General features: G+C 40.4%; 1 protein-coding gene across 1 annotated transcript in view; it reads right to left on the reverse strand.

Annotated features, from left to right (window-relative positions):
- Positions 1-263: 263 nt before the first annotated feature.
- Positions 264-23,832, reverse strand: part of LOC124292033 (alpha-2 adrenergic receptor-like) — a 118,625-nt gene continuing 95,056 nt past the window's right edge. Inside the window, exon 3 of the mRNA XM_046729107.1 lies at positions 264-3,131. Coding sequence (XP_046585063.1) covers positions 1,328-3,031 — 1,704 coding nt within the window. The 5' untranslated portion in view covers positions 3,032-3,131 and the 3' untranslated portion in view covers positions 264-1,327. The remainder of the gene's footprint in view (positions 3,132-23,832) is intronic.

Consider the following 23,832-nt stretch of genomic DNA (forward strand, 5'->3'; position numbering starts at 1 on the left):
ACGAAAATGGGCTTCAAACCTGATGATGAATATATTTATCACACTAGTACCGATGCTAGAATCAACATCGTTTATCATACAAACTTGTCAAGGATTAACACGATTAACAAAAGCAGATCTGCGAATCACTGGTACCTGATGTTCGTTGGCGCCTGATAATTTCAGTCATCCTAAAGTATATTCAGCGGGGTTCTAGTAGGACGTACGGTATTTCATAACATTTCAGCCTACGGGTGTTATGCATGTACAAGTAAACACAATACAAGGGGTGAAAGGCGTTTACTATGTACAAAACAATCATTTGTGATTCGTTGTGAATGATGCTAAATACTATACAACAGTGCAGTTATGTGGATTCAGTCAATGAGGAGGAACCATTAGAAGCACAGTGATCTTCACATCATTCAAGTGAATTGTTCTTTGGGCACATGATGTTAAATTTTGACCAGGATATCAAATATATCACCAACGTTTATGTAACCTCAAATATTACAGCTACCAAGACAAAGTCATTTAAAATATATATTAATTTGTAAATGTTAACATTGTTAGCGTCATAATATCAAGGTTAACAATAAGTCCAAATAACAGTTTAAATATAACAGATAACTGGAAACGTTTTTCCGAATTTAAAAATAATGACACAAATAGGTTATATATAATACATATCCCGGAAAAGGTTACATAGCCAACACGGTGCAAGTTGCACAAGCATATCTCCGTTGTTGCACAGACAACATATTCTCTTTCCATTTAAAATCTCTGTATTCACGCAATCGCTACACACTCTATCCACAAGGAACCCTCGCAGGGGTCTTTACGGGGTGTCTTGTGGGATTCCATCATCTGCAAGAGGGTACTTGGAATATCAAAATGTTTTTGACCAAAATAAGCACTAAATGCCGAACGGAATCTAACAATTATACCTTTCCCAAATATTTTGGTGAATTTCAATCCAATTTAATTTTGGTTTCATAAAAAATGTACAATTAGTGCTTCATAAATAAATATAATTACGTTATCTAAAATATTACCTTTTAACAATCGTTTTGTATAATGGTTAAGAGTATTTATTTCAAGCACCCTCTTCTGGAGGCAAAGGACAGGCTACAGAGCTGGAGAGATTAAATGGGAAGGGTCCTCAGTTGTGTCCGAATTGTGTTCAAGGAGAGCTCGTGGAACAACGTTTGTCGCTGCTGTATATTTTGCTTTCTAAAACTAAAACAACGGCACGATATAATATATGATGATGGAAACATTATATACACCGACTGACGTTTTTTGAACAAAATATACGGCAGAATTAACATGGTTCACTGGATTCAATCTATCCTCTTCGTGCCCATCGCCTCCCAAAAATGATTTTTCCGAAAGCTTTCCTAAAGTCTCTATTGAATACGGTATAGATAATGGGATTTAAGGCGGAGTTACAGTATCCAATCCAGAAAAACACAGTGAACACCACTCTTGGAATACAATCCACACAGAAGGCAGACGCTACATAGAGAATAAAGAATGGCAGCCAGCACAAGATGAAGGCCGCCATCACAAGTCCAAGCACGACTGTTGCCCTCCGTTCGCGGGCTTTGGCAAGTTTTCGCTTGTGCTTCTCTGCTGAGAAATAATCTGTCGGTTTTTCCTTTATTTCATCTGACTTTTTGGGAGTCTTTTTCTCCCGGTTAGCATTGAAAAGATGGCGAGTAATATTACCAAGAAAACGGTTCCGATCCCTTTTTTGTCTGTTCGGGGTTATGACAGAAGGGGTTCCGTTTTGTTTGGGCTCAATTATTGTGAACTGGTGAACTTGTCCGTTCCCTGGCTCCGGGCCTGAGTCGGTGTTCGCATCCCTTTCTTTTCCATTGGAGCTTAGCAGGCTTCGGTGTTGTTCCGAAGATGACTCTGTATCACTTGTCAGGAGAGTACTTGTCCCAAGCCTGCTGGAATTATCTCCCCTGTTAAGGGTCCGTAATGAAATATCACATGTCGAGTCCGAGTCTGTGGATATCAACTTCGCCATTTCATCACTCGGCAAAGGCTGGGAGATTGTGTTAGTATCGGATGTCTGCACATGCATTGCCGTATCGTCATCCGTTGTGTATGCTTCGTGGCCTTGTTTTTCTTGCCCCGGCTCTTCAAAGTCTTCCTCGTTCTCATCGTGACCTTTGGTCTCGTTACCGTGACCTTGTTCCGTGACGCTCGATTCCGTTGAGTTTTTCTGCTCCCCCTTTCCACCAAGGGCTGCTTTTGGCGCTTTGGTGACAGTTTTACGAGCTCGCATTTTCGCAGCTTGGTAGATTTTATAATACACAAACACCATAATTATAGCCGGGATATAGAAGGACCCTATGGAGGAATACAAGACATACCCGATATCTTCACTGAGGTTGCACATGGGGTAAGTTGTATCCTTCTGACGAGGAGCCTTCCAGCCAATCAACGGAGGAATACAAACAGCAGCAGACACCACCCATACAATTGCGATCATGATCGTCGCTCTCTTGGGGGTCCGTTGACGGGAGTAGTGAATGGCACGAGTTATCGACCAGTACCTATCTAAACTTATTAAACATAGGCTTGAGATGGATGCAGTGCATAGCAGGACATCAATGGCTTTCCATAACTCACACCAGATTGTTCCAAAGAACCAATACCCCATGAGCTCGTTCGAAAGTGAGAACGGGATAATTATGAGGCCAATGAGGAAGTCGGCCAGAGCTAAAGAAGCTATGAAGAGGTTCTGTGTGGCCTTCAGATTCCTGTCCGTTATGATGGCCCAGATCACGAGGAAGTTACCAATCACGATCATCAGCATCACAATAGTCACCAAGATGGCTGCGAAGATGATGTGGGCCCAGGTGTATCCGCTAGGGTACCCAGCAGGAAAATAGCGTTGTGGTTCATCCGTCGTGTTGGCATCTGCGTCGGTGGTGTTGTGGTCAACGGTGGGCCACGTTGTCCAGTCGGCGGTGGCGTTGTAATCGCCTGCGCTGGTCACCATTTCCGTGACCAGCATGCTTGAATGATTCAGCATTGCGAGGCCGTGTTTTCAATACAGATTAGTGCTCCCCATTTGGTCTTGTCAGTCCACTGCTGTTCGTTCTTTCCAGGCCGGGGCTGTCATGGCGCCTGACCTGAAGGATAATAAACACAAACTTTAGCAATGGGAAGAAAATTACTGTCCATTTGACTGTCTTGAAAATCTTATTTGCCCCCAACTCGTATTTGTAACCCTCATAAGTAGCTTGCCTTTGTCTGGTTTTCCTAATCCTGGAATTAAATTCGTTTTCAGGCGATCTAATTTGTTTACGGAAGATGCTTCTGCAACAGATCGATGCATGTTATAGGGGCCCAGTGTGCTGGGAGTATTTGGGATGTGAATAGATCACATCATCTGTGTTGCAGGGGAATACCTGTTACACCAAACAATGGCGCTCATCCGTTCTAATTACATTGCAGTAGGAGGTGGAATAGGATAGGAAGGAGACGAGACTACAAGAGGTGGGATGTATAGAGGAGGTTTCGATTGCTGAAGATAAGTGAACAATTAGTAGTTGTAGGTGAACAGTGTTTGTTATTGTATCACACCTGGAGATTGATAAATTGAACACTATTCTGGTGTAACATATTGACTTAAGAAGTTGATATACATTAAAATTTTGAAATTTGTTTGATTTAGGTTAAATGATCATCGTATTTTTATTAACATTGTCATTTCATGATCTGCCAGTCCTGTCCCGAACCTATGCTGGGTCTAAAGTCCACAGTGTTTGGCTAGCATACTAGACAGTTCCGAGAGATCGATTACCTATCTTATGAATTCTTTGTGAATGTTTTCACCATGAACCTATGTATGGATTTGCACCTGAAAAGTGCAACTGAACAAAACATTCTTACCGCTTAAGGAGCAGTATACACACAGCCATAACGTATCAATTAATGCTGGGAATATTGATCGCTGATTTGAAAATATGCAGTGATGGTTGCCCTGCTCACTACTTATACGGTATTAAGAACCTGGCGGTTTGATGAGAAACAGCTTAAGGTAATTACGCATTTTCTTCCTGAGCTCTTAATGAGATAAGAGTGTTCTACTTTATCGAAAATAACAGGAAATTAGAATGTCAGCCTTCATGAGGTTTAATACATGTACAATGTCTACACTATTTACATGACTCTTGGGTCATGACATTTACGGCAAAGATAAATAATAGCTAATAGAACCAAACAACAGCATACGAGTGACTCTAGAACAGAATCACAGCAGAACATGTTATGGTGAAGCTCTTGGGTGGGATAATAGTGTTATGAAACTTAACTGATATACTTTCTTTTGTCGAACACGGTTACATTTGAAACCTACTTATGAACCCACATTTCCTCGAACTCTCGGTTTCGTCATCTCGAAGACAGACCAAACGATTTTACCCATAAGACAATGAAGCATCGTACATCATCCTCAAAGACACAGTCCGCCTCGGACCCATCGAAAACAGAATGAACATTCCAGCCGACAGAATCAACCTGACACCTGTCCATAAGATAATTAATCCGGCACCTGTCTCTTTAGAATCATCCCCGTAACTCTCAATGACAGAATCAACCCGAATCAACCCTATTACTGTGTCTTACAGTTTCATACCTATCCCTGCCTTTAACAGAATGAAGCCCGCACCTCTTAATGAATCCATCCGCACCTGTCCATATAAAAATCAACCCGGCACCTGTCCATAAGACTCTTGTCTATCACAGATTCAACCCACTATCCCGCAATGACAGGATCAACCTGGCACCTGTTTTTTTTTCACAGCATCAACCCCACATCTGTCTCTTAGATAATTGACCCCACTCCTTTCAGTCCACTCCGCACCTGCTCATAAGACAATCAACCCGGCACCTGTCCATAAAACCCCTATCGTTGAAAGATTCAGTCCAGTATCCCCCATGACAGAATCACCCCCGCACCTGTCCATAGCAGAATACGGCCCGTATCTGTTTCTAACACAATCAGCCGTACACCTGTCTCTTACAGAGTCACCCTGTACCTGTCAACGACAGAATCAACCCAATCCACCGACAACGGTAACTGTTAACCAGTAGTTGTATGTATACATGTGATTACAACTCAATCAAACAAGCAACAATTTCACATGACACATACAAAACAAAACAAAAAAACCTCAAACATTTCATTTCAAGAGATCGTTCCCAAATCTAAATCTAAAATAATCAAAACGTTGAATTTATTAAAGAACATATATATATTTTGAATGTAAATGTGACCGATCCTTCGCTAAGGGTAACGTTAAAACAGTTGTCTAAGTTCGATGTCGACTGAAGAAGGAAACAATATACAACACTTTAATCCTAACACCATTACGAGTCCTGTTGCATTACTGTATGTCAACATCAAGAAATCAACAGTTAACAAGAACTTACAAAATACACATTATCATTCCCAGACGTGTTCCTAAATCAACTTGACAACAGTTACACATCACCTGGTACAATCTTGGCATTACAACGCTTGATTTAGCGATGTGTAATCGACAAGCCAGCCGGGCTATTTCTATAATTGTTACTTTGAACAACTTCTTCCATCCCCCTTCAGCGCTGGGTACCATATATCCAACTACGAAGCCCTCCGGGACGGTTAAATGAAGTCTTCTTTCTGGCAAAACTTATTACCTCTGAGTGAACAATAGCTCACTTTGTCTCTGGTTCCGTTTTTCATTGACATTTATCGAAAGGCTTTCGGAACGAGCTAGCTATAGATCAGTCTTCGCCCCATCACAGCACGTCCAAGCATGGCGGTCCACTCCTTCGGGATGAGGCTTTCACTTGCTACAGTGTAATGATGGAATAGTTTAGCCCCTGGGTCCTCGATGTATTAATTGGAGCCTCCAATGACCGGTTTAGAGCTCCAGTTAAAGCAATTATGACCAGTCATTTTGGTTGTCCAGGCCATTTTTTGCCTTCCACCACAATCCACTGAAAAGTGTCCCGGGAAATTAGAGTGTTTTTGGTCCACAAACCAGGTGGCCTGGGGTATCCTTTGCTAATGGACGAATGGAAATGTGGCCTGATCACGCACGGTCACGAATAGGCCTGACAATATTGCGAGAAAAGACGTGATTTGCGCCCCCTTCTGGATGACTTGGAGGCTGTGAATGACTTGTAAGAGTCACCCAACCCTTCCCACAAGTGATATTGCAGACCCGACACGCCTCTCGTCGGTGCTTTATGTCAAGCCACCGACTGAAAACTGTCTCAAGAGGTCTCTGTCGAGCCAAAGTTTACAGTTCACGACAGTCCAGGGCGAAAATTTAATACATGACTAAAACGTCTTTTTAAAAAAGTATTCTGAAAATATACACTTTTTCACATGTTTAGACACGGCTTATGGGGAATCGATAGCCAAATAGTGATAGATCACGACCACGTTTTGTTGCCCTCTCACTGATAGTCACGCTCAGTAAGCGTCTTAAGTTGTGTACTGCGAAGTATTCTCACAGGATAATGATTGCCAGTGGAATTCATGAGAAAGGCTAGGACTTGGAATACATCATTTGTTCCTACGCTTTACATTAAACGATGGTATTTCTTCCTTTCACAGGATAATGAGTGACTCTTCAAGTAATTATTGCAAAGTGTTTCACATTTCGATCCATCATTCCTACTGCGGGGTATTAGAATGCTAGTTTGATGAAGTTTTCATGTTTTAATACACCTCCCCTCCCAAAAATGTTTTAAGAGTCTCATCTTTATCCGGAGAAGAGTGTATTTTTGTCAGTGAAGAACAGAAACGTCTTGGGGATAATCTAAGGTTAACAGACTTGTAGGCAGGTACAGGAAACAGGCGAGTGACCTATGTTTAACGCCGCCTGGAACAGAATTCCATTTCCATCACGGCTTGTGTGCCTAAAAGCCCTAAGTGGTGCTGGCCATAGACCTTTACCAATCTTATTAAACGTATGAGCATGGGTATGGTGGTGACAAATCTAGAAACATAGTCGATTGAACCCACGGTCGGGGGTTCTGGCGTACCCAAGGGGCGCAACTGTGTACAGCTAATTGCGGCGCCTGGTTCATCACGTTCCTTCATAGTTCCTTCAAGACTGATATGTGACACTGTACGTTACACTGTTCTTGAAGCTGTACGGTTGTGTATGTAGTCTTCTACTGCAACAGGGGTGGTGGGGTACTCTAGTGGTAAAGGCGTTCGCTCGTCACGCTGAAGATCCGGGTTCGATTCCCAACATGGGTACAATATATGAAGCCCATTTCTGGTGTCCCCGTCGTGATATTGCTGGAATATTGCTAAAACCGGCGTAAAACCCAACTCACTCACTCTACTGCAACATGACAGTAGGACGAAAGAAGATGTCATTACAACACGGATCCCTCAAGTTGAGTGAGAGCATGAACTGTTGTTTTCCAGCGATGACTCTTCACATCATTTAACTTCCTCCATCGACATCGTCATTTACGTTGAAGTAAAACAACGCCAACGCATGAGTGACCGTAAACGGGTGCAAATAGTCTCCGCCCGTAGATGTTGGAGTTTGTGTTGAAGTGCACGTAACAGTGAATGTCCTACTTTGAAGGTCAAGGACCCGTATGTAGCAAGATTGAACTGCTCTGGTTGTGAGAAAATCTCAAGGGGTGCTGAGTTGCCAATATCGTGACCAAAGTCGGGAAATTGTGCTCTTGGCAACGTCGAAACGTCTAGCCTCTGATGCTTATGATTCACTAGATCCAGATTTACCAATAGTTATTTCTCGAAGTATAATTGACTATTGGCATGCCAGTTTTCAAAATTCACCTCCTTAACTGAAAGATTTGTGAAAACGACATGTGTTATGGAGTTGGCCAAAGATTTCATTACGAATTCCATGACTTGCTCGTGGAAAAACTTTTAATTTTCCAAAGAAAACGAATCCTGAAAATTTAAAAGCTCGTCCATATTAACTTTATCAAGATGATGAAATTGTTTTTGGACAGTCTGAACTGTCTGAACTAGACGCACATATTCGCTCGCTCGCTCGCACGCACGCACGCACGCGCACGCACGCACGCACGCACACACACACACACACACACACACACACTAATGGCATTTCTTTGTACAGTGTATCCACTTTATCGGTGCATCATACAGTCCCTAACTTGATCAGGTTCAAATAGAAGCGACTTTAACAACTTTTTCACAACCACACAAAACCGCTGCTTAAGTCAGAGTCCAATGGCTCTAACACAAGCATATGTTGTGAGTTACGTTTCCAAGCAATGGCACAAGGTGTTGGCGAAAAAACTGCAGAATCTGATTCCAAATTTAACCGGAACGACATGTCACTCACTCACTCAATCACTCGTATTCAAGATCTATTAATACCAAGAATGGCCTTCACGCTGATTCCAATATGGTTAATCGAACCCGGATCACGGCTTGACTAAGCACCATCTTGTTTTATCCAGGCGAGTGAACAAGCCTGTGTCGTCACCAACCGCCTTAAATGGTTCTAGTCATGGAAAACATACGCGTTTACGAACACTGTATATTACTGCAGGAAAAAGAATGGAAGGATCAGGCTGTCAGAGAAAAGAATTGTCTTTAGGCATGACAGCGCGGCAGTAAATGTTTCAGCTATACTCCGTTTTCACAAATTTAGGTTAGGCAATACATGGTATGAAATATTAAACAAAAATGAAATTAAGAAATCACAGATCATACCAACGTCAGTATAATATAATCGATATATTACCAAGTATATACTTAATGTAACCCTTGTTTGTTGTTTAATGCCGCAAAATATTCCAGGAAGGTGGCCTTATAAGTAATACAGTTGACCGACAAACGATGATGATATAGTGACCAATTTAACATTACGAGGAACATAGATATGCGATAACTAAGTCACTGAATCGGACCACCCGAACTACTGAATCGCCATAACCATTGGTTGTTTAAAATATATCCGGACATGGAATCCCACTGAGGATATAATCTGACAAAGCTTTCACGAAATAAAAGATCTTCGATGATCATCACACACATTCTACATAATACGGGTTCCAATATTACAAGCTTTGCGGTTTCTTGAAAACCAGTTTTAAGTAATATCCCACACCACCGATTCCAATTTAATTCAATATCATTATAATTAAAAAGCCCGATCTTTCACATTCCTTTTAGTCAAGACTTTTCCCTGAATAGAAGGGTTTGTCGAATCTAATCCAATGTCGCTGTTGCACACAAGTATAGATAGTGACACACGGGGAGATGAGTGAGCTTGCTGCTCACTACCGGGAACTGGAAGTCAATAAACATTACGGTCCAAGGCTAAAGAATTAAGTTGGTGTCGAAAACCATCCCGCTTGCACTAGTAGAAGCGATCTTTCAAGCACTGATTTTCTATCCTCTGAGAATGTTGAACGGCACGCAATAGCTCTTGACCTGTGTCAGCGTTAGGTGAGTATGCTGGTCAGGTCGTATCGTCATGTGTGGTGTATCTTTGTGGTAAATAATCGGATACTTCATTGAGTCTGGGAATAATGTGTCTACAATGTTAATGATTCTATATTGAAGATAGCAAACTGTCAGAAAAGCATGCTTTATGGAGGTGCGCAAACTGTAACGTAGAAATGGTGAAAGGTTTTAAGGTTATGCGACTTCGGAAATCCCTGTATTGAAAATTGGTCTTTTTTAAAAACAGAAACAAATATCAATTTATAAAGTTTCATATTTCATATGAAAACTTCATATGAGGGAACATGCATCAACAAAATATTTCAGTTGTATCAGGGCGTTTCAGCTTGAGAGGGGAGGAGTGAGTATGGTTTTACACCACTTTTAGCATTATTCAAGTAATATCACTGCGGGTGGCCCAGAAATTGGCTTCACACATAGTACCCATGTTGGGAAGCGAACCCGGGTCTTCGCCGTGACAAGCCAACGCTTTAACCACTAAGCTACCCACCGCCCCGAGAGTCAGATCAGATGCCGGTGCTCGGCGTTGACCGTTGAAGCCCCGACCATGGGTATTGTGGTGACACATCTTGACACCTGGCGACAGGAACTCGGACCTAAGGGACATAACTCTGAGACCTTACCGAACGTCAAACCCCTTCTACCCAGAAGAGCCAAAGCCATCAATTTTGGATTTGTGTAAACAGCATAAGACGCGATTTCCTAACCGTATAGCGACGACATTGCTTTGCGTTCCATGAAACCAAGGAAGCATACACTTATTGTCCAATTTACAATCAGTTTCGATCGATCATTTGAGATGCACATCAAACGCGTTCAGTGAAAGGGAGGCCATGGTGAAGATCGGAGACTCCGCGAAATATCGGAAGTTCTCTCTGAAATCTCGCGTGATGTTGCGATTAATTTCAAAACGCAGCTGTCGTTAATTTTATAGTCGTTTAACGACCAAGGCGAGCATAACTAATGACTTGATTACTTTTATGATGGAAACGCAATTAAAGACATACAGCCACCTATGCAGTTTTGAATGCAATTTAAAGAACCATCGCTATAGCGTATTGATAGTTGTGATTCAGAATCTGTAATAACAATTAACGGTGACCGTTATTGTTTCGGTATCAGTATTGTTCTACCAACGTCAACATCAACAGTTAATCAGAATACAGTGATATCATTCTTTGATGAATACAATTCCCGAATTACCACTGTACCATACTGTTCATTCGAACCCGGGTCTTTCAGATGAGGGGCGAACTATATAACCACAGGGCTACCTAGGATTAACGGTTAAGGCTTGAACATACGTAATATTGTTTAAGAAATCAACTGCCTTTCTTTCTTATTGATATTACAATCTTGCGACCGACCACCACATCTTGTACCAGTAAACAACTGCAGTTACAGCCGAGAAGCAATACATTCTCCCGGCAGAGTAGCGCAAGTTCCTGACAGACCATCTCATCCTGGTCCAGAACAGAGCAAGAAGAGTCACTTCGTGTCAATGCTATCTGTTGATATTTTTTCCTCCAATAACAAAACACAATAACTGTGATTGTTTTGCCAAATACTTGCTGCCAACTCCTCCTGAAAGTAGGTTGACGCTCCGAGGATCCGGTCTCCTGCAACGGCGCCGTCTTCGGCTGCAGGGTTTTGGACCGGCGACTGACAAGCTTGCTATCAGCACATCACAGCTCACTTGTAAAATTTCGTGACTGGCGGTGAATCTGTCGAATTTCCAACACCCTCCGGCTTGACGCATTTCTTTCACGTCTAAATTTTTCTTTGAAATTCTGAACATTATTTTCAATCTGGCAAAAACGATCCAAGTTCACTCGGGTTGATTGCCACTGGGAAAGGCTTCCTTTTCAAATCTATTTAGCACGTAGTTGATTATCCCTGTGTGTCTAACTCTTCAAGCTATTTTTTATGTCAACGTTGTATTTTTTATAAATATTTCCAAATTGCATGTAAAAGGAATCTGTCCGGGAACTCTCTAACCTCAGGATAAAAGCAACTCGAAAAATAGCTTACACTACAAAGATCAAGCTCCAGAATCAACACCCTTTAAGGAAGGAGTGTATTAATGCAAACTGATGGCTTATCGGAAGGCGAGAATACTTCTATACTCTGAGCAAATTTTGGGAATGAAATCTGTGTATTCGGCAAAGTAATGCTTTACTCACTTTATGCTGTCCCACCTCCCCGATGTAACAATGCTTTCTTCTTTCAGGATGGGATAGGTTAGCTTGGTGGTTAAAGCGTTCGCTTATTCGCATAACAAATACATGAGTTCGATTCCCCACATGGGCATAGTGTTGTAACCCTGGTTCCTGTGTCCCCTGCCATGATATCGCAGCTTGGGTTATCCGGGGAAATAATGCTATTGATTGTTAGTTGTTATGGAGTATGGCGCTATATAAATGGACACATTATTATTATAGGGCTAAAAGAGCCTTCCCATTTTTCTTTCAGAATGTAATTAACTGTTCAAAACGCAATTATACATTTTTGTATAAATCATAACGGAATAGCATTCTTAAAAAGGTGAACATGTATGACATGTTCATATTATATAAAGTATGGCGCTACGGAATCACGTGGACTGCGAAGGCTAACGCATGTTTGCTTACCGAAGCAGATGAAGTTGACATAGAAAACATCCCCTAACGTGTGGCATCTTTTATGTTGGGTGTAAACACAACATAACTCTCCCACTGTAAACATGCTGGTAATACCATCCAGCTCGGATGTTTCAGACACATGGTACAGCGATCACAATGTGATATGTTTCTGGCAGTGGCCATTGTTTACGGAGCCTTGAATGCTTCATCTTTTGATGTTCATATGGTATCATGAACATGTTTTCTGGCGTGTTAGTTCGCTTCCTGTAATTAATTTAAGGAGCATACCCCATATTAAAAATAACTGGTCTGAAACATGTAAACTTGTCCATAGAATAACCAATTACTTCTCTCCCAACTCCTTCACTGTTTACTAAGCTACGACAACACCTTGATGAATAGCCAACGGTTTTATGATTTATGAGTTATTGTCCGAAAACGTCGGACGACGTGTTTCTAATCGGCTGGACATAATTTTTCTGGTACAGTCTTCCTCCCACTTAGCCCGATGGGTTTGGTTATTTTCATGTATGAACATTAAAAAGTTAAATTCTATTTTCGAAATATTTCCAAATGAAATTTGTTTGAGTATCTCCTTTGAGTCAGGATAAGCAATTGTAGCATTTTAGAATGTTTTCGGCCATGATGTGTTTTTTTTCGGAATAGTGAATTGCTATTTACACACTGCTGGCCAATATTAAGTACATATCTCATTAAAGTTAACGATTTTATCATAAATGGCCTTTCATAAAGATGACCAAATTGTTCAAAGGTATTAAGCAGGCATGTTGTCAGTTTCGATTAACCTTTTTTAAGCAATAAAACCGAAATTGTAAAAATACAGTTTTCTTGAAATGCCACTTGCAGCGTGAACAATTAATACATGCGTGTTTTTGTTCACCAGAACCCTTTACAACGGTATCATGTTCACAAACCTGGAAACATGTTAACATTAAACCGGACTCAAACCCATGACAATAGAATTCTGGTGAACAGACGATTCTGACATGGACAAATGTCGTGGATCTGCACAGATCATTGCGGAGCCTCAGGCGGACATAGAGCTGACATGGGCAAAGGTCGTGGATCTGCACAGAGCATTGCGGAGCCTCGGAGCCTCAGACAGACATGAAGCTGACACACGTAGAAATATGTAATCTGTGAGAATCTAGAACTCCTACCTGAGTGTGATTCGCTGAACTGATGGCTTACAAGGCTGAGCAGGGGCGGTGGTGTAGCCTAGTGGTTAAAACGTTCGCTCGTCATGCCAAAGACCCGGGTTCGATTCCCCAAATGTGTGAAGCCCATTTTTGGTGTCACTCGCCGTGATATTGCTGGAATATTGCTAAAAGCGGCGTAAAACTAAACCCACTCAATCACTACAGGGCTTGGCTGCCAACGCCCAATCTTAGAACAGAAGAAACTCATGTACCGTGTGTTAGTTTTCGGTTGTAAGTGACAACCGTCTGTTACATCAATGAATACAAATTTGATTGATTGTCAAGTCTGCTGTTGATTGTACAGTTACCATCGCATGTCATTTGTACATAACGACTTTACGAGAACTATACGTAGACAATATATGTCAATCCGGCAAGATCTCCCAAAGATTAATGTTGCATTCCAACATTTACCAATAATTGCTTTGGTTATGGATGAGTTATGACAGTATGAATGTACAGTACGGTCCTTGTCCCATCCGGTCCTTGTAACCCCCATGCACTAAACAGAAGCATCATCTAATCATTTTGCTTTGTACTTGGTCGATCAATGAACCGGGGTTATTGAAACGGGAGGGGGTAAGTCGTTCATCATGTTGGCACCAACGGTGCAGTCCGCGTTGGGCCATAATCACTTCACAAACTTTCACTGTCATCGTTGATGCCTTTGTAACACTTGTGATCGAGGTTGGGACTTGCTTGTCTGACAGATAAAATCACAGCTAAACGGACCTTTGAGGTGTAATATGCAGTACTTAGAACATGTTTTCGTAAGACTGACTGGAATTAACACACGAACGTTTCATTTCGATAACTGGAGACCAAGTCCCTGTAGTTCCATACAACTGTACTCGGTTCACTGTCTCTGTGACCTGCCATTAGTTTTGTAAAACTTGAAGAATTGCTTAATAATTTGGTTAAACACACATATATTTTTTATGGCTTCTTATATTGTTTTACTGAGACATTTACGTCAAACTACATGTTAATGTGACCCAGTGTCATCCAACGTTACTTTTACGACAGCACTTGAAAAATTGCTTTACTATTTAGTTAAACAATTGATTTTATTTTCAAACAGAGAGACCATGCAAAGATATATTTTACGGCTTGTTATATTGTTTTACGGTGACATTTACGTCAAAGTACATGTCAGTGTGACCCAGTGTCATCTAACGTTTGTTTTAAGACAACAATTGATTTTATATTCGAAAACAGAGACTTTGCAAGGATACATAATGGGTTCGTCTATTGGTTTACATACACATTTACGTGTCAAAGCACATGTCAGTATGACCTGATGTCATCGAACTTTACTCTTCCAGTAACACATTATTGACAGGAACACAAAACAGACCCGCAACAAAATCACTGTCAAACAAATATTGAAATCGTTACTCTTTCACCTGTAATGGAATACAGGATGAGAGAATTGATAAAATCAAATAAAAGCCACATTTGCATTGTAATGAAGGACTTAATCAATAATGGCGCACGTTATTGCTTAAACGATGGCATTCAATATGAGTGAGGGTTAACGATGCAATTGGGAGACATATCTGTGCACATATTTGAAAATGGCAATGACATTTATCCTTAACATTTATTCATTACCATTTTGAATGTCAACTGTATTAACTTGTTGGAATAGTTCCACGTCAAAATGGCAAGTCGTGACCATTATATCATGCTTTCATCGTATTCATGTATGTCCCTATCGGATAATATCAAATTCGTGTTAAGTCCACCACTTAGAACCCGGGATAGAAGGAAATGCTTTTATTGCATTGATGCTTACATCCTTCTTCTCTATGTTGAAAAACAACACCGCGCGTTCATTATGAATATGAAGTAATCACGTTGAGTAGGCGCATGACAATCGTATTCATGCACTTTTTGAGCGTTGTGTATGTGGCGTTATAATATGTCTAACGTAAACATGCGCACTCCTTCAGTACGGAATGCCACCCAGGAGCCATGCCATGCAAGTATCAAAGGTGTCGAAGTACTATTGTCCCTAGAAAAGTAACCTCACGTACATTGTAAGGAGCTGGCAATCTACAGCCCTAACATTGTATTTCGCTGAGTTTTTTTTAAACCTTTGAAGTATTCGTTGGTTTGTTGTTTAACGCCGCACTCAGCCATATTCCAGCTATATGGTCTGTAAATAATCGAATGTGGACCAGATAATCCAGTGATCAGTCATCAAGCCTGACCACCCAATCCCGTTGGTCGCCGCCATATAGCTGGAATATTGCTGAGTGCGGCGTACAACTGAACTCACTCTTACGACAAGCATGGGTTACTGAAGATCACGGGTTTGAAGTATTCGTAATGTCTTTATAACAGTGATCCGTTCATAAAAAAAATCATCGTTATTAGCTTTTTACATCCGATGGACTCATCTTCACCGAATGTTTGAAACTGTTGATTCTCTAGCGTTGTACAGTTCTGTACACCTGCGTACAGTTATGCACAGATGTCTACGTATTGTTAGTAGCAATTTCGAGTCGCGCATATATCCTCTGTGACAAAAAAGCAACAGACAAGTAAGCCTATATAAGTACGTCATGTTGACGTTCCAACACGCAGATACATACCTTCGAGCATGTACGGACACTAAAGCTAATGAAATTATAAGCCAAATGGCAAGAAAGGGAGAAACAAGAAAGGTAAGCCAGACAGCACATAAAGCAATTGTGCAGAACCAGATAACTTCATCTTCTAAGACTATTCGTTTGCCTGACATTTTGTTTATCAGATTTCCTGAGATGATTTAAGATCTTGTCACAGAAGCCATATGCTGAATACGAAATTTGACCTTTCCAAGACAATGTAATATATCTGGATGGTTCGCAATAATATCATCGCGGACACTTTTACAGATCTCGCACACATATCACAAAAACAAGCCCATTACCCAGCGTTGTGGATGCACGATGACATTCTATTTTACGTGAAATTGAAAAATAAATCCTAAAAAAATGTCTGCATTTCCTGCCCGAAATTCAAAACAGATTTAACAGCATGCAAGTCACGCAAGGAAAAGGTAAATGTAATTAGATTCTAACACACAACGGACCCACAGTAAGAAGTCAGGAAACAAAAGTATTTTGTTTCGGCATTAGTAAACGTTCGAGAAGTGTATTAGCTATCGGTGTGTACTCTAGTACTCTGTATATCTCTGTATCTATATAGTACTCTGTAAGTGATGTAGCCGATTTTAGTTGTTAAAACAATATTGCAGCTTGTAAAGTTTCTGTCAGAGATGATAATTCAGAATCGAGTTCTCCTAGAGAATGCCTTTTTAGTTCAATTATATGATTTTACATGAGTAGATATAATAATTGAACAGTGTGATGTATCACATAACAGACCTTGAAGTACACCTACCGCTTCTACTACAGCTGGTGTTGCTAGAACTGTATTTTAAACTGCATGTAAGTCCCAGTATTGCGACCTGGAGCTGTTCCTCATTCCGTGATTGTGAAGACATGTCTGACAAACATGTACATACTTGTGATTTACGAAAAGCCGATGCAACCTACTTGTCTGGTAACAGATGTTTGCCTAATTAAAGCGGTCAAACATTGAGTGTTTTCACAAATGAAAACACAAACGGCTGTTCGTTTGGTTTTCACAGAGGACATATTTTAAACCACATGGGGAAACTTTTCACTTGTGCACGAATCCTGACCCTGGACATATTGCCATTCCTCAAAACAATTTGCTAGGACAATATCCCTGTTGACATCCATTGATTTTAAGCACATGTGCTTCCGAACACAAGGCCAATCAATCAAACATGCATGTAAAGAGCGTGAGATAAAATTAAATGAAGTAGCATACATGACTCGTAATAAAGGTTGCAACATAATCACTGATCTGTGAGCACTTGAAATGATGATTAAGTTTAAGTTAAATTCACACTCAAGAAACTCTGCAATGGGTAACATATGGCCTCATTCTCCAAGGGAAATGCGGAATAAAAGGCCAGTTCCCCGAAATATATAAGGTACTTCAAATAACTAGACTTCTTGTAATGTATATGATGATAGGTCCATATTTATTAGGAACAGCTGACCCTTCCTGGTTTCAGAAGCCATCTTTATCCCGTTTGTATACACAACTGACCACCATCGAGACACAGTGCGTGTTTGGCACTCGGGGAGGTATACATTCCGACGCTAGAGCGAAAGACAACACTGTCCATACACCCAACCGTTTGCGAATGTGTACCAAAGGAAAACAACAAAAGACAACCAGAGACTGATAATCAGCCACGACAAGCTTAGTTATATTTATAGGTTTATGATAGGGATCGGAATATGTATCGCAACTCTGGCAATAGCCCCATTTGTATCCCGTCTTCTCTGACTTGAGTAACTTCGACCTAGATCATATCTCTGAGCTATTGATTAATATCTGCGAGGCCTAGCACCCTCTTTCAGCTTCATGAATTACCAATTACATGTAATCTGTCCACTGATCGTCCTATCTATGTTTTTCTATTGCTTCAATATGCCCCATATCCCCCTTGTAATCTACAGCCAGCGGTTACCACAGGGTGTATGAGATGTTATAATAAGATATGCGATTTGCGATGTGTCTAAGGTTGAAGGCGATAAAATGTAACTACAAAACCTAAATATATAATTTTGCGTTTTAGGCATAATTTCAATTAATCATAATTAATTTCAATAGGTATAATGTGGAATGGCCTTTTTATACGAAAGGTAGATTTTGATCGTTGTACCATTATTAAGAACAATTTGGCAGTTCTGAAACAACAATACCGTATTGTCGTTCCTTAAAATGACGAAAAGAACGACACATATTGTGCTTCCCTGGACAGTCGTAGAAAAGATACATCATCTTCATGGGTCCAGCTAAATGTCTGCATTATTGAATAGTGATTGAAAAAAACATCCCTCATGACATTTATAAAAGTGGCATTCTTTCCATATATTCCGTTTAATCAGTCTTTGAAGCCTTTCGAAGGGAAGCAATGAAAGTTTTAGAATCTTGTACTGAAACACTTATTGTGTTGATCTCAGGATAAAATTTGTTTATGTTAGTTTGATCGTTTATCGACACCGTTGTCGGTGCAATCTGGAAGCAAAACAGAAGCTCTATAGAATAAATTGTATCTTTTATCTTAATATTGTTTTACTGAATTGTTTCCTTCTGAAAGGATGTCGATGTTACATTAATATTAATATATGTCATGTCATCAGTTTCAAATGGTGTTGCTGGTAGAGGTCTTAATTAGATGGTTGTGTAAGTTGAGGTATCATTGGCTTAGACATTTCATAGCTTGGGATTTTAAAACTATTTCTTCTACTTGTAATTGTGTACATGATCTCGAAGATGATATCGTGCTTGCCGACTTGAAAAAGATACTTCAACGCCTCCCGTCTGATGATGAAAACATGTCGCCTGATGATTTCATCGATGCCGATGCCAACGAAGAAACTTGTGATTCGCTGACTTCAGAGAACATCATAGAGATGGTGACAGCTGCAGATGATCAGATTGAAAGTGAAGAAGAAGAAGCAGAAAACACTGTCACCCTTCCGTCTTTAACAGACATGAGACTGTACCTCGGTAACATCATTACGTACTATGAGTGCCAGGGTGACATCGAAAATGCAGATAAAGCAATGGACATGCTCAATTCTTTAAAAACAACCTTTGCAGCAGCCCACCATTAAAGACTACTTTTGTAAGTAAAATGTGTGAGTGAAACAATGTGTAATAAATCCAGTGATTGTATTTGATGTTTTGTTTTGAATTCTTCACGTATCGATTGTAAGGAAAGATATCAAGGAGAAGTAACTCGGTGCATATACTGTGGTTTCAGCAGTACGAACGTTTCACTATCCGAACGTTTTTTTTAAAAAACCAAAGTGTTCGTATTAACGAGGTCTGACTGTACTACCTTTTGAGGTGTAACCCGATTTCTAAGCGCATCGTTCGACACATTAGGAAAGGGAAAGTTATGAGAAGTACAGCACATGTTTACCGTAGGAGAGGGTATACTTTCGTTACGATAGGATATGGTTTGTGAAGCATAGGGGGCTTGTTTTTCTCAATACAGGATATACTACGCTGGGGTTTGTCATCCCTGCAGTAAACCAGGCATGCTGTGAGAACGACGGATCATGCTAATGTAGCATATGACACTCGCTGGTAATGTCTGTTTGGGTGAAAATGATACCGATGAATCACAATCTAACTCCAAATGTGTTCATGATCAAACATTCAATTCAACGCAGATTGTAATGAAAACATCAGACTGACTGAGTTTGGCTTTACGCCGCTTTTAGCAATATTCCAGCAATATCACGGCGGGGGACACCAGAAATGGGGTTCACACGTTGTACCCATGTGGGGATTCGAACACGGGTCTTCGGCGTGACGAGCAACGCTTTAACCACTAGACTACCCCACCGCCCCGAAAACATCAGACAAACTCTGAAGAAATTTTTCATAACGTTTGTCTCCAAAATAAAAAAAGTTACTTAACAAACTATCATAATTTAGTTTTGATTTTCCCTGTGAAGTTTTACGAGGGTAAAGTAACAGTAAACTGTTGCAGGAATATCCTCAAGGGTGGGAAGCACATGCAATTCAGACGTCACATTAAGCATATCCAATCGATTTATTGACACGGTACAATTAAATTTACCTCTGACATCAAGTCCATTATTTTCAAGTTTATGATTTATTTAAAGGCGAAAGTGAAAGGGGTCGTTTTAAATATGCCCTGGCCGACAATCCGTATTATAAGTATGTTGTACTTTTAACCAACTTCTGTCAGAGAAAATGACAGATATGCAGCAGGAGAAAACATCACCTGAAGAGTTGTTCACCAGTAAGGAAAAATGGACCAGGTGTAATATTTCGCCATGATGGAATGGATTCACCTCGCGGCATACATTTCTCATACCGCTTGGCAAACAATCAAAATAATTCACAAATAAAAATGACCTGATCCCTCTGCTTGACTTGTCAAATTGCAAAAGTAATATTCCTGTATCCTGGCTTCTGTTGATGGATAGCTTCTGTCCCTTTTTATAGTTCCTGATTTCAAGATTGTAAAACTGATCTGACTTCTGTGACTTGGATCATAATGCTTCATCACGCTTAAACAAATAGAACGTGATATTCATCTTCCTTAATGCCAGATGGGATTATGAACAATATACACAAACCCATCTTATTCTATTAGAAGGTATGCAGGAAGAGCATGTTGCCAAATTTCTAAATTGAAAATCTTAAATGGATTGCAAACTGTTTAACACTTCCGTGAACCGGCACTATATATTATTATCGCCGATGACACAGCGTTGTAAACAATTCAAGCCGTCAGGTTGCAGTCCATGTGATAGAGTATTGGCTACGCCCACTTCCGATAGCCATCTTGTGCCAACGGTAATCCCTCAGTGATGAATAGCCGGTTCTCAACGATCGTGCAGTGATTGAGGGAAAGATAATATGTATCATTTCATATTTATCTCCCCTTATTAGGTCGTCAATCACTCTGTATATCCCCTGGGAATGGACGTCAGTGTGTGGTGGTGTGGTACTTGGGTGACACAAGCCATTAACCAACGTGAGTTACGACGAAGCCTTGATACTGCGGTTGTGACATCAGGTTTTCTCGTTATTTACTTCCGCGAACAGCCTGCGGTAAAAGATATGTTTACACGATAGTTTTACTTCTAAAATCTGTTTTGAACTACAATATCTGACTTTAAATTAGCTGTAACGTCATGGCCGTAAGTAACGTGACCAATAGCAAACTTTATTTAAAGTTTATCATTTTGTAGTTTTGAAAAGTTTCGGAGAGGCAGGCTACAGAATCTGAGAGACGCGGGCAGTAATGTTTTAGTACCAGAGTGTCGGTGAACAATTGACAAGCCTTTGCATGTGTTTGTGACAGGTGCCACCGGTGTTACGGGGCACCCTTCCGGGAATAGCACTTATCATCACTATTTGATGCTGACTCATAAACACATGCTCATGATATAGTCAGGATTGTATAGACTTTGCTTTTATAAGAGAATTCGTATGGATGTGTATGCGTGTTGTCGGCTGTATTGCCAGGTGTCCAACTGGTGGTGCTGGGCATGCCTCCCCTTTACCAAACAATCAGTTATTAGAAAAAACTGAGTTTTAGTGATCTATTATATAACCTCCGACATTCCACAATTTTAGGGTCTGAGCTTAACCAAGTACCAACGGACGCCATAGTTCTGCTTTAGTGACGTTTTAGATGGTGGTGAGTAACAAGAAAGCTTAGACACTTTTGCAATGACATTGGGATAATAATCTATACTCGCGTTATATAAGAAGTCGTCCATAAAGCATCTTACTGTCTTTGGAACACCATTTTTATTCCAAACCGGTTTAATTTTTATCGACGTTAAAATAAGGAGTGACTGAAACACATTCTGATGCACGCCACACATCAACGGTAGACTTGATCCCTAATTCCCGTGTGTATTGTTACGATGCTTGAAGAGGATTGGATGAGTAATTCCTTTGTGTATTGCTGCTTGAAGAGGATTGGGTGAATAATTCCGGTGTGTACTGTTACTATACTTGAAGAGGATTGGATGAATAATTCCCGTGTGTATTGTTACTGTGCTTGAAGAGGATTGGATGATTAATTCCCGTGTGTATTGTTACAGTGTTGAAGAGGATAGGATGATTAATTCCCGTGTGTATTGTTACGATGCTTGAAGAGGATTGAATGATTAAGTCCCGTGTCCACTGGTTTGTTTAATAACTTACATAGCCGTAATGTTCCTATTTGATTTCTGCGGCGGAAAACAACATTCACCACTTGCTCTTCCAACATAATGTGAAGCTAATCGAACGTTTCTTAAGAAATAATTTAGTTTCAAAAGTTTCCCTGAAACTTTATAGCTATTATGCATCTACGCAGAGACACTCGACCCACGCGCGGGATAGATATACAAGTTTATGTCATATAATGTTCAGGATTATAAATGAATAAAATTCTCTTCAATCTTACTCAGTAAACTGCTGATCTGTGAAATGTAACAAGGGGGCTTTACGTCACAATATAAGAGACAGAAACGTAGATATCTGTATCAATATATACAACACATGTCTCTTAACCAGTCTTTATGACAATTACAAGGGAATATGATGTTTCTGAAACTATAAATTGAGTATTTAGGTATCCCAGGGAACTAATAACGGTACTACATCATGAGGTATTTCCCTGATGAGGACCTCCATTACTTGTAAGGAGAATTATGATATTAGTCTGTTAGATAGGGGATCACAAGCGCGGTCTGTATTGCCTCCGTAGTGAGAAATATCCAGATAATGTTCAAAGAGGATTGTGGAAGATAGAGTTGTTAATTAATTTCTTTCATACCGACGTTATCGCGTGTGATTGAATGTGTATATGATTCACTTACGACATTGTAAGAAGATTTTGTTACAATATTATGGTTATACAATAAAGGTTGAACACGGGTGCTGAAGACGTTACATATTAGCAAGGATCATAGAATTTGCTGTTTCAATTTGGTGTATTTCTGCGTTTAGCACGACGCATTTGTCAAAAGTACTGCTGGTTGAAACCAGCAAACGCTTTAACCATTAGACTACCCAATCGTTGGTAGCGAATTTACGCTATTGAAGCAACAGTATACTCCTTCTGACGTCACTTAGTATATTTCATTTCTGAGCATAATTTTAACATGCATGTTGCATGAGAACAGTGTTTCGGCTAACGGATAATGTTTTATACCTTTGGGTCTCAAGTTATGAATGCTAAAGAAGAAAAAAGTAAGATCCATTCAACGCCACCCCCAAAAAACCTCGAAAACTTCAAATCAAACATTAATAATCAATAGAAATTGCACTTGCAATGACGTTTTAAAAACATGTTTATGCAGTTAATAAGTGAATGAAGGACTGCCTCTCTCTTCTCCCTGGAAGTACAACCTCTTTGAATGTCGAGGTGTGGTTATTGAAAGGTCTAAATTAACCCAATAAACGGGGCAATATTCTCGAGTATCCTTGGTCGAGATGAAGTGACATTCGATTGAAGAATGTCCTAATTTGAGATGTATCGACTTGCCTCAAGTGGTCATTCTATTAAGCACAAGACAATTTAATTGTAATATTCAAAAATGCAGTCAAGAGTCACTGGGTCATTGGTGTTGACCATCCGTCATCAGCCGTGTGAAGGTGCCCATTTACGCGTCATATGCCTCTTGTACGGTGCCATCGACCCATCCCTTTATGACCAGCTTCCACAAAATGTAATTATGTCTTTGTCGACCCATGCCTGCCTCTAGGTCCTTGCCTCCATTGTCAATCAGTACCAATCACCCCGCAAGTAGCTTGAGACAATTGGACCTACGGCAGTGTTTCGCCAAAGCAGCCATTCCATGGCATGCTTCAATGGCCTTGATGGACGAACACATGCAAGATGACCCTTCTTACAAACCGT

This window comes from Haliotis rubra, unplaced genomic scaffold, assembly GCF_003918875.1.
Source record: "Haliotis rubra isolate DU_JTF1 unplaced genomic scaffold, ASM391887v1 Scf505, whole genome shotgun sequence".
Classification (NCBI taxonomy): domain Eukaryota; kingdom Metazoa; phylum Mollusca; class Gastropoda; order Lepetellida; family Haliotidae; genus Haliotis; species Haliotis rubra.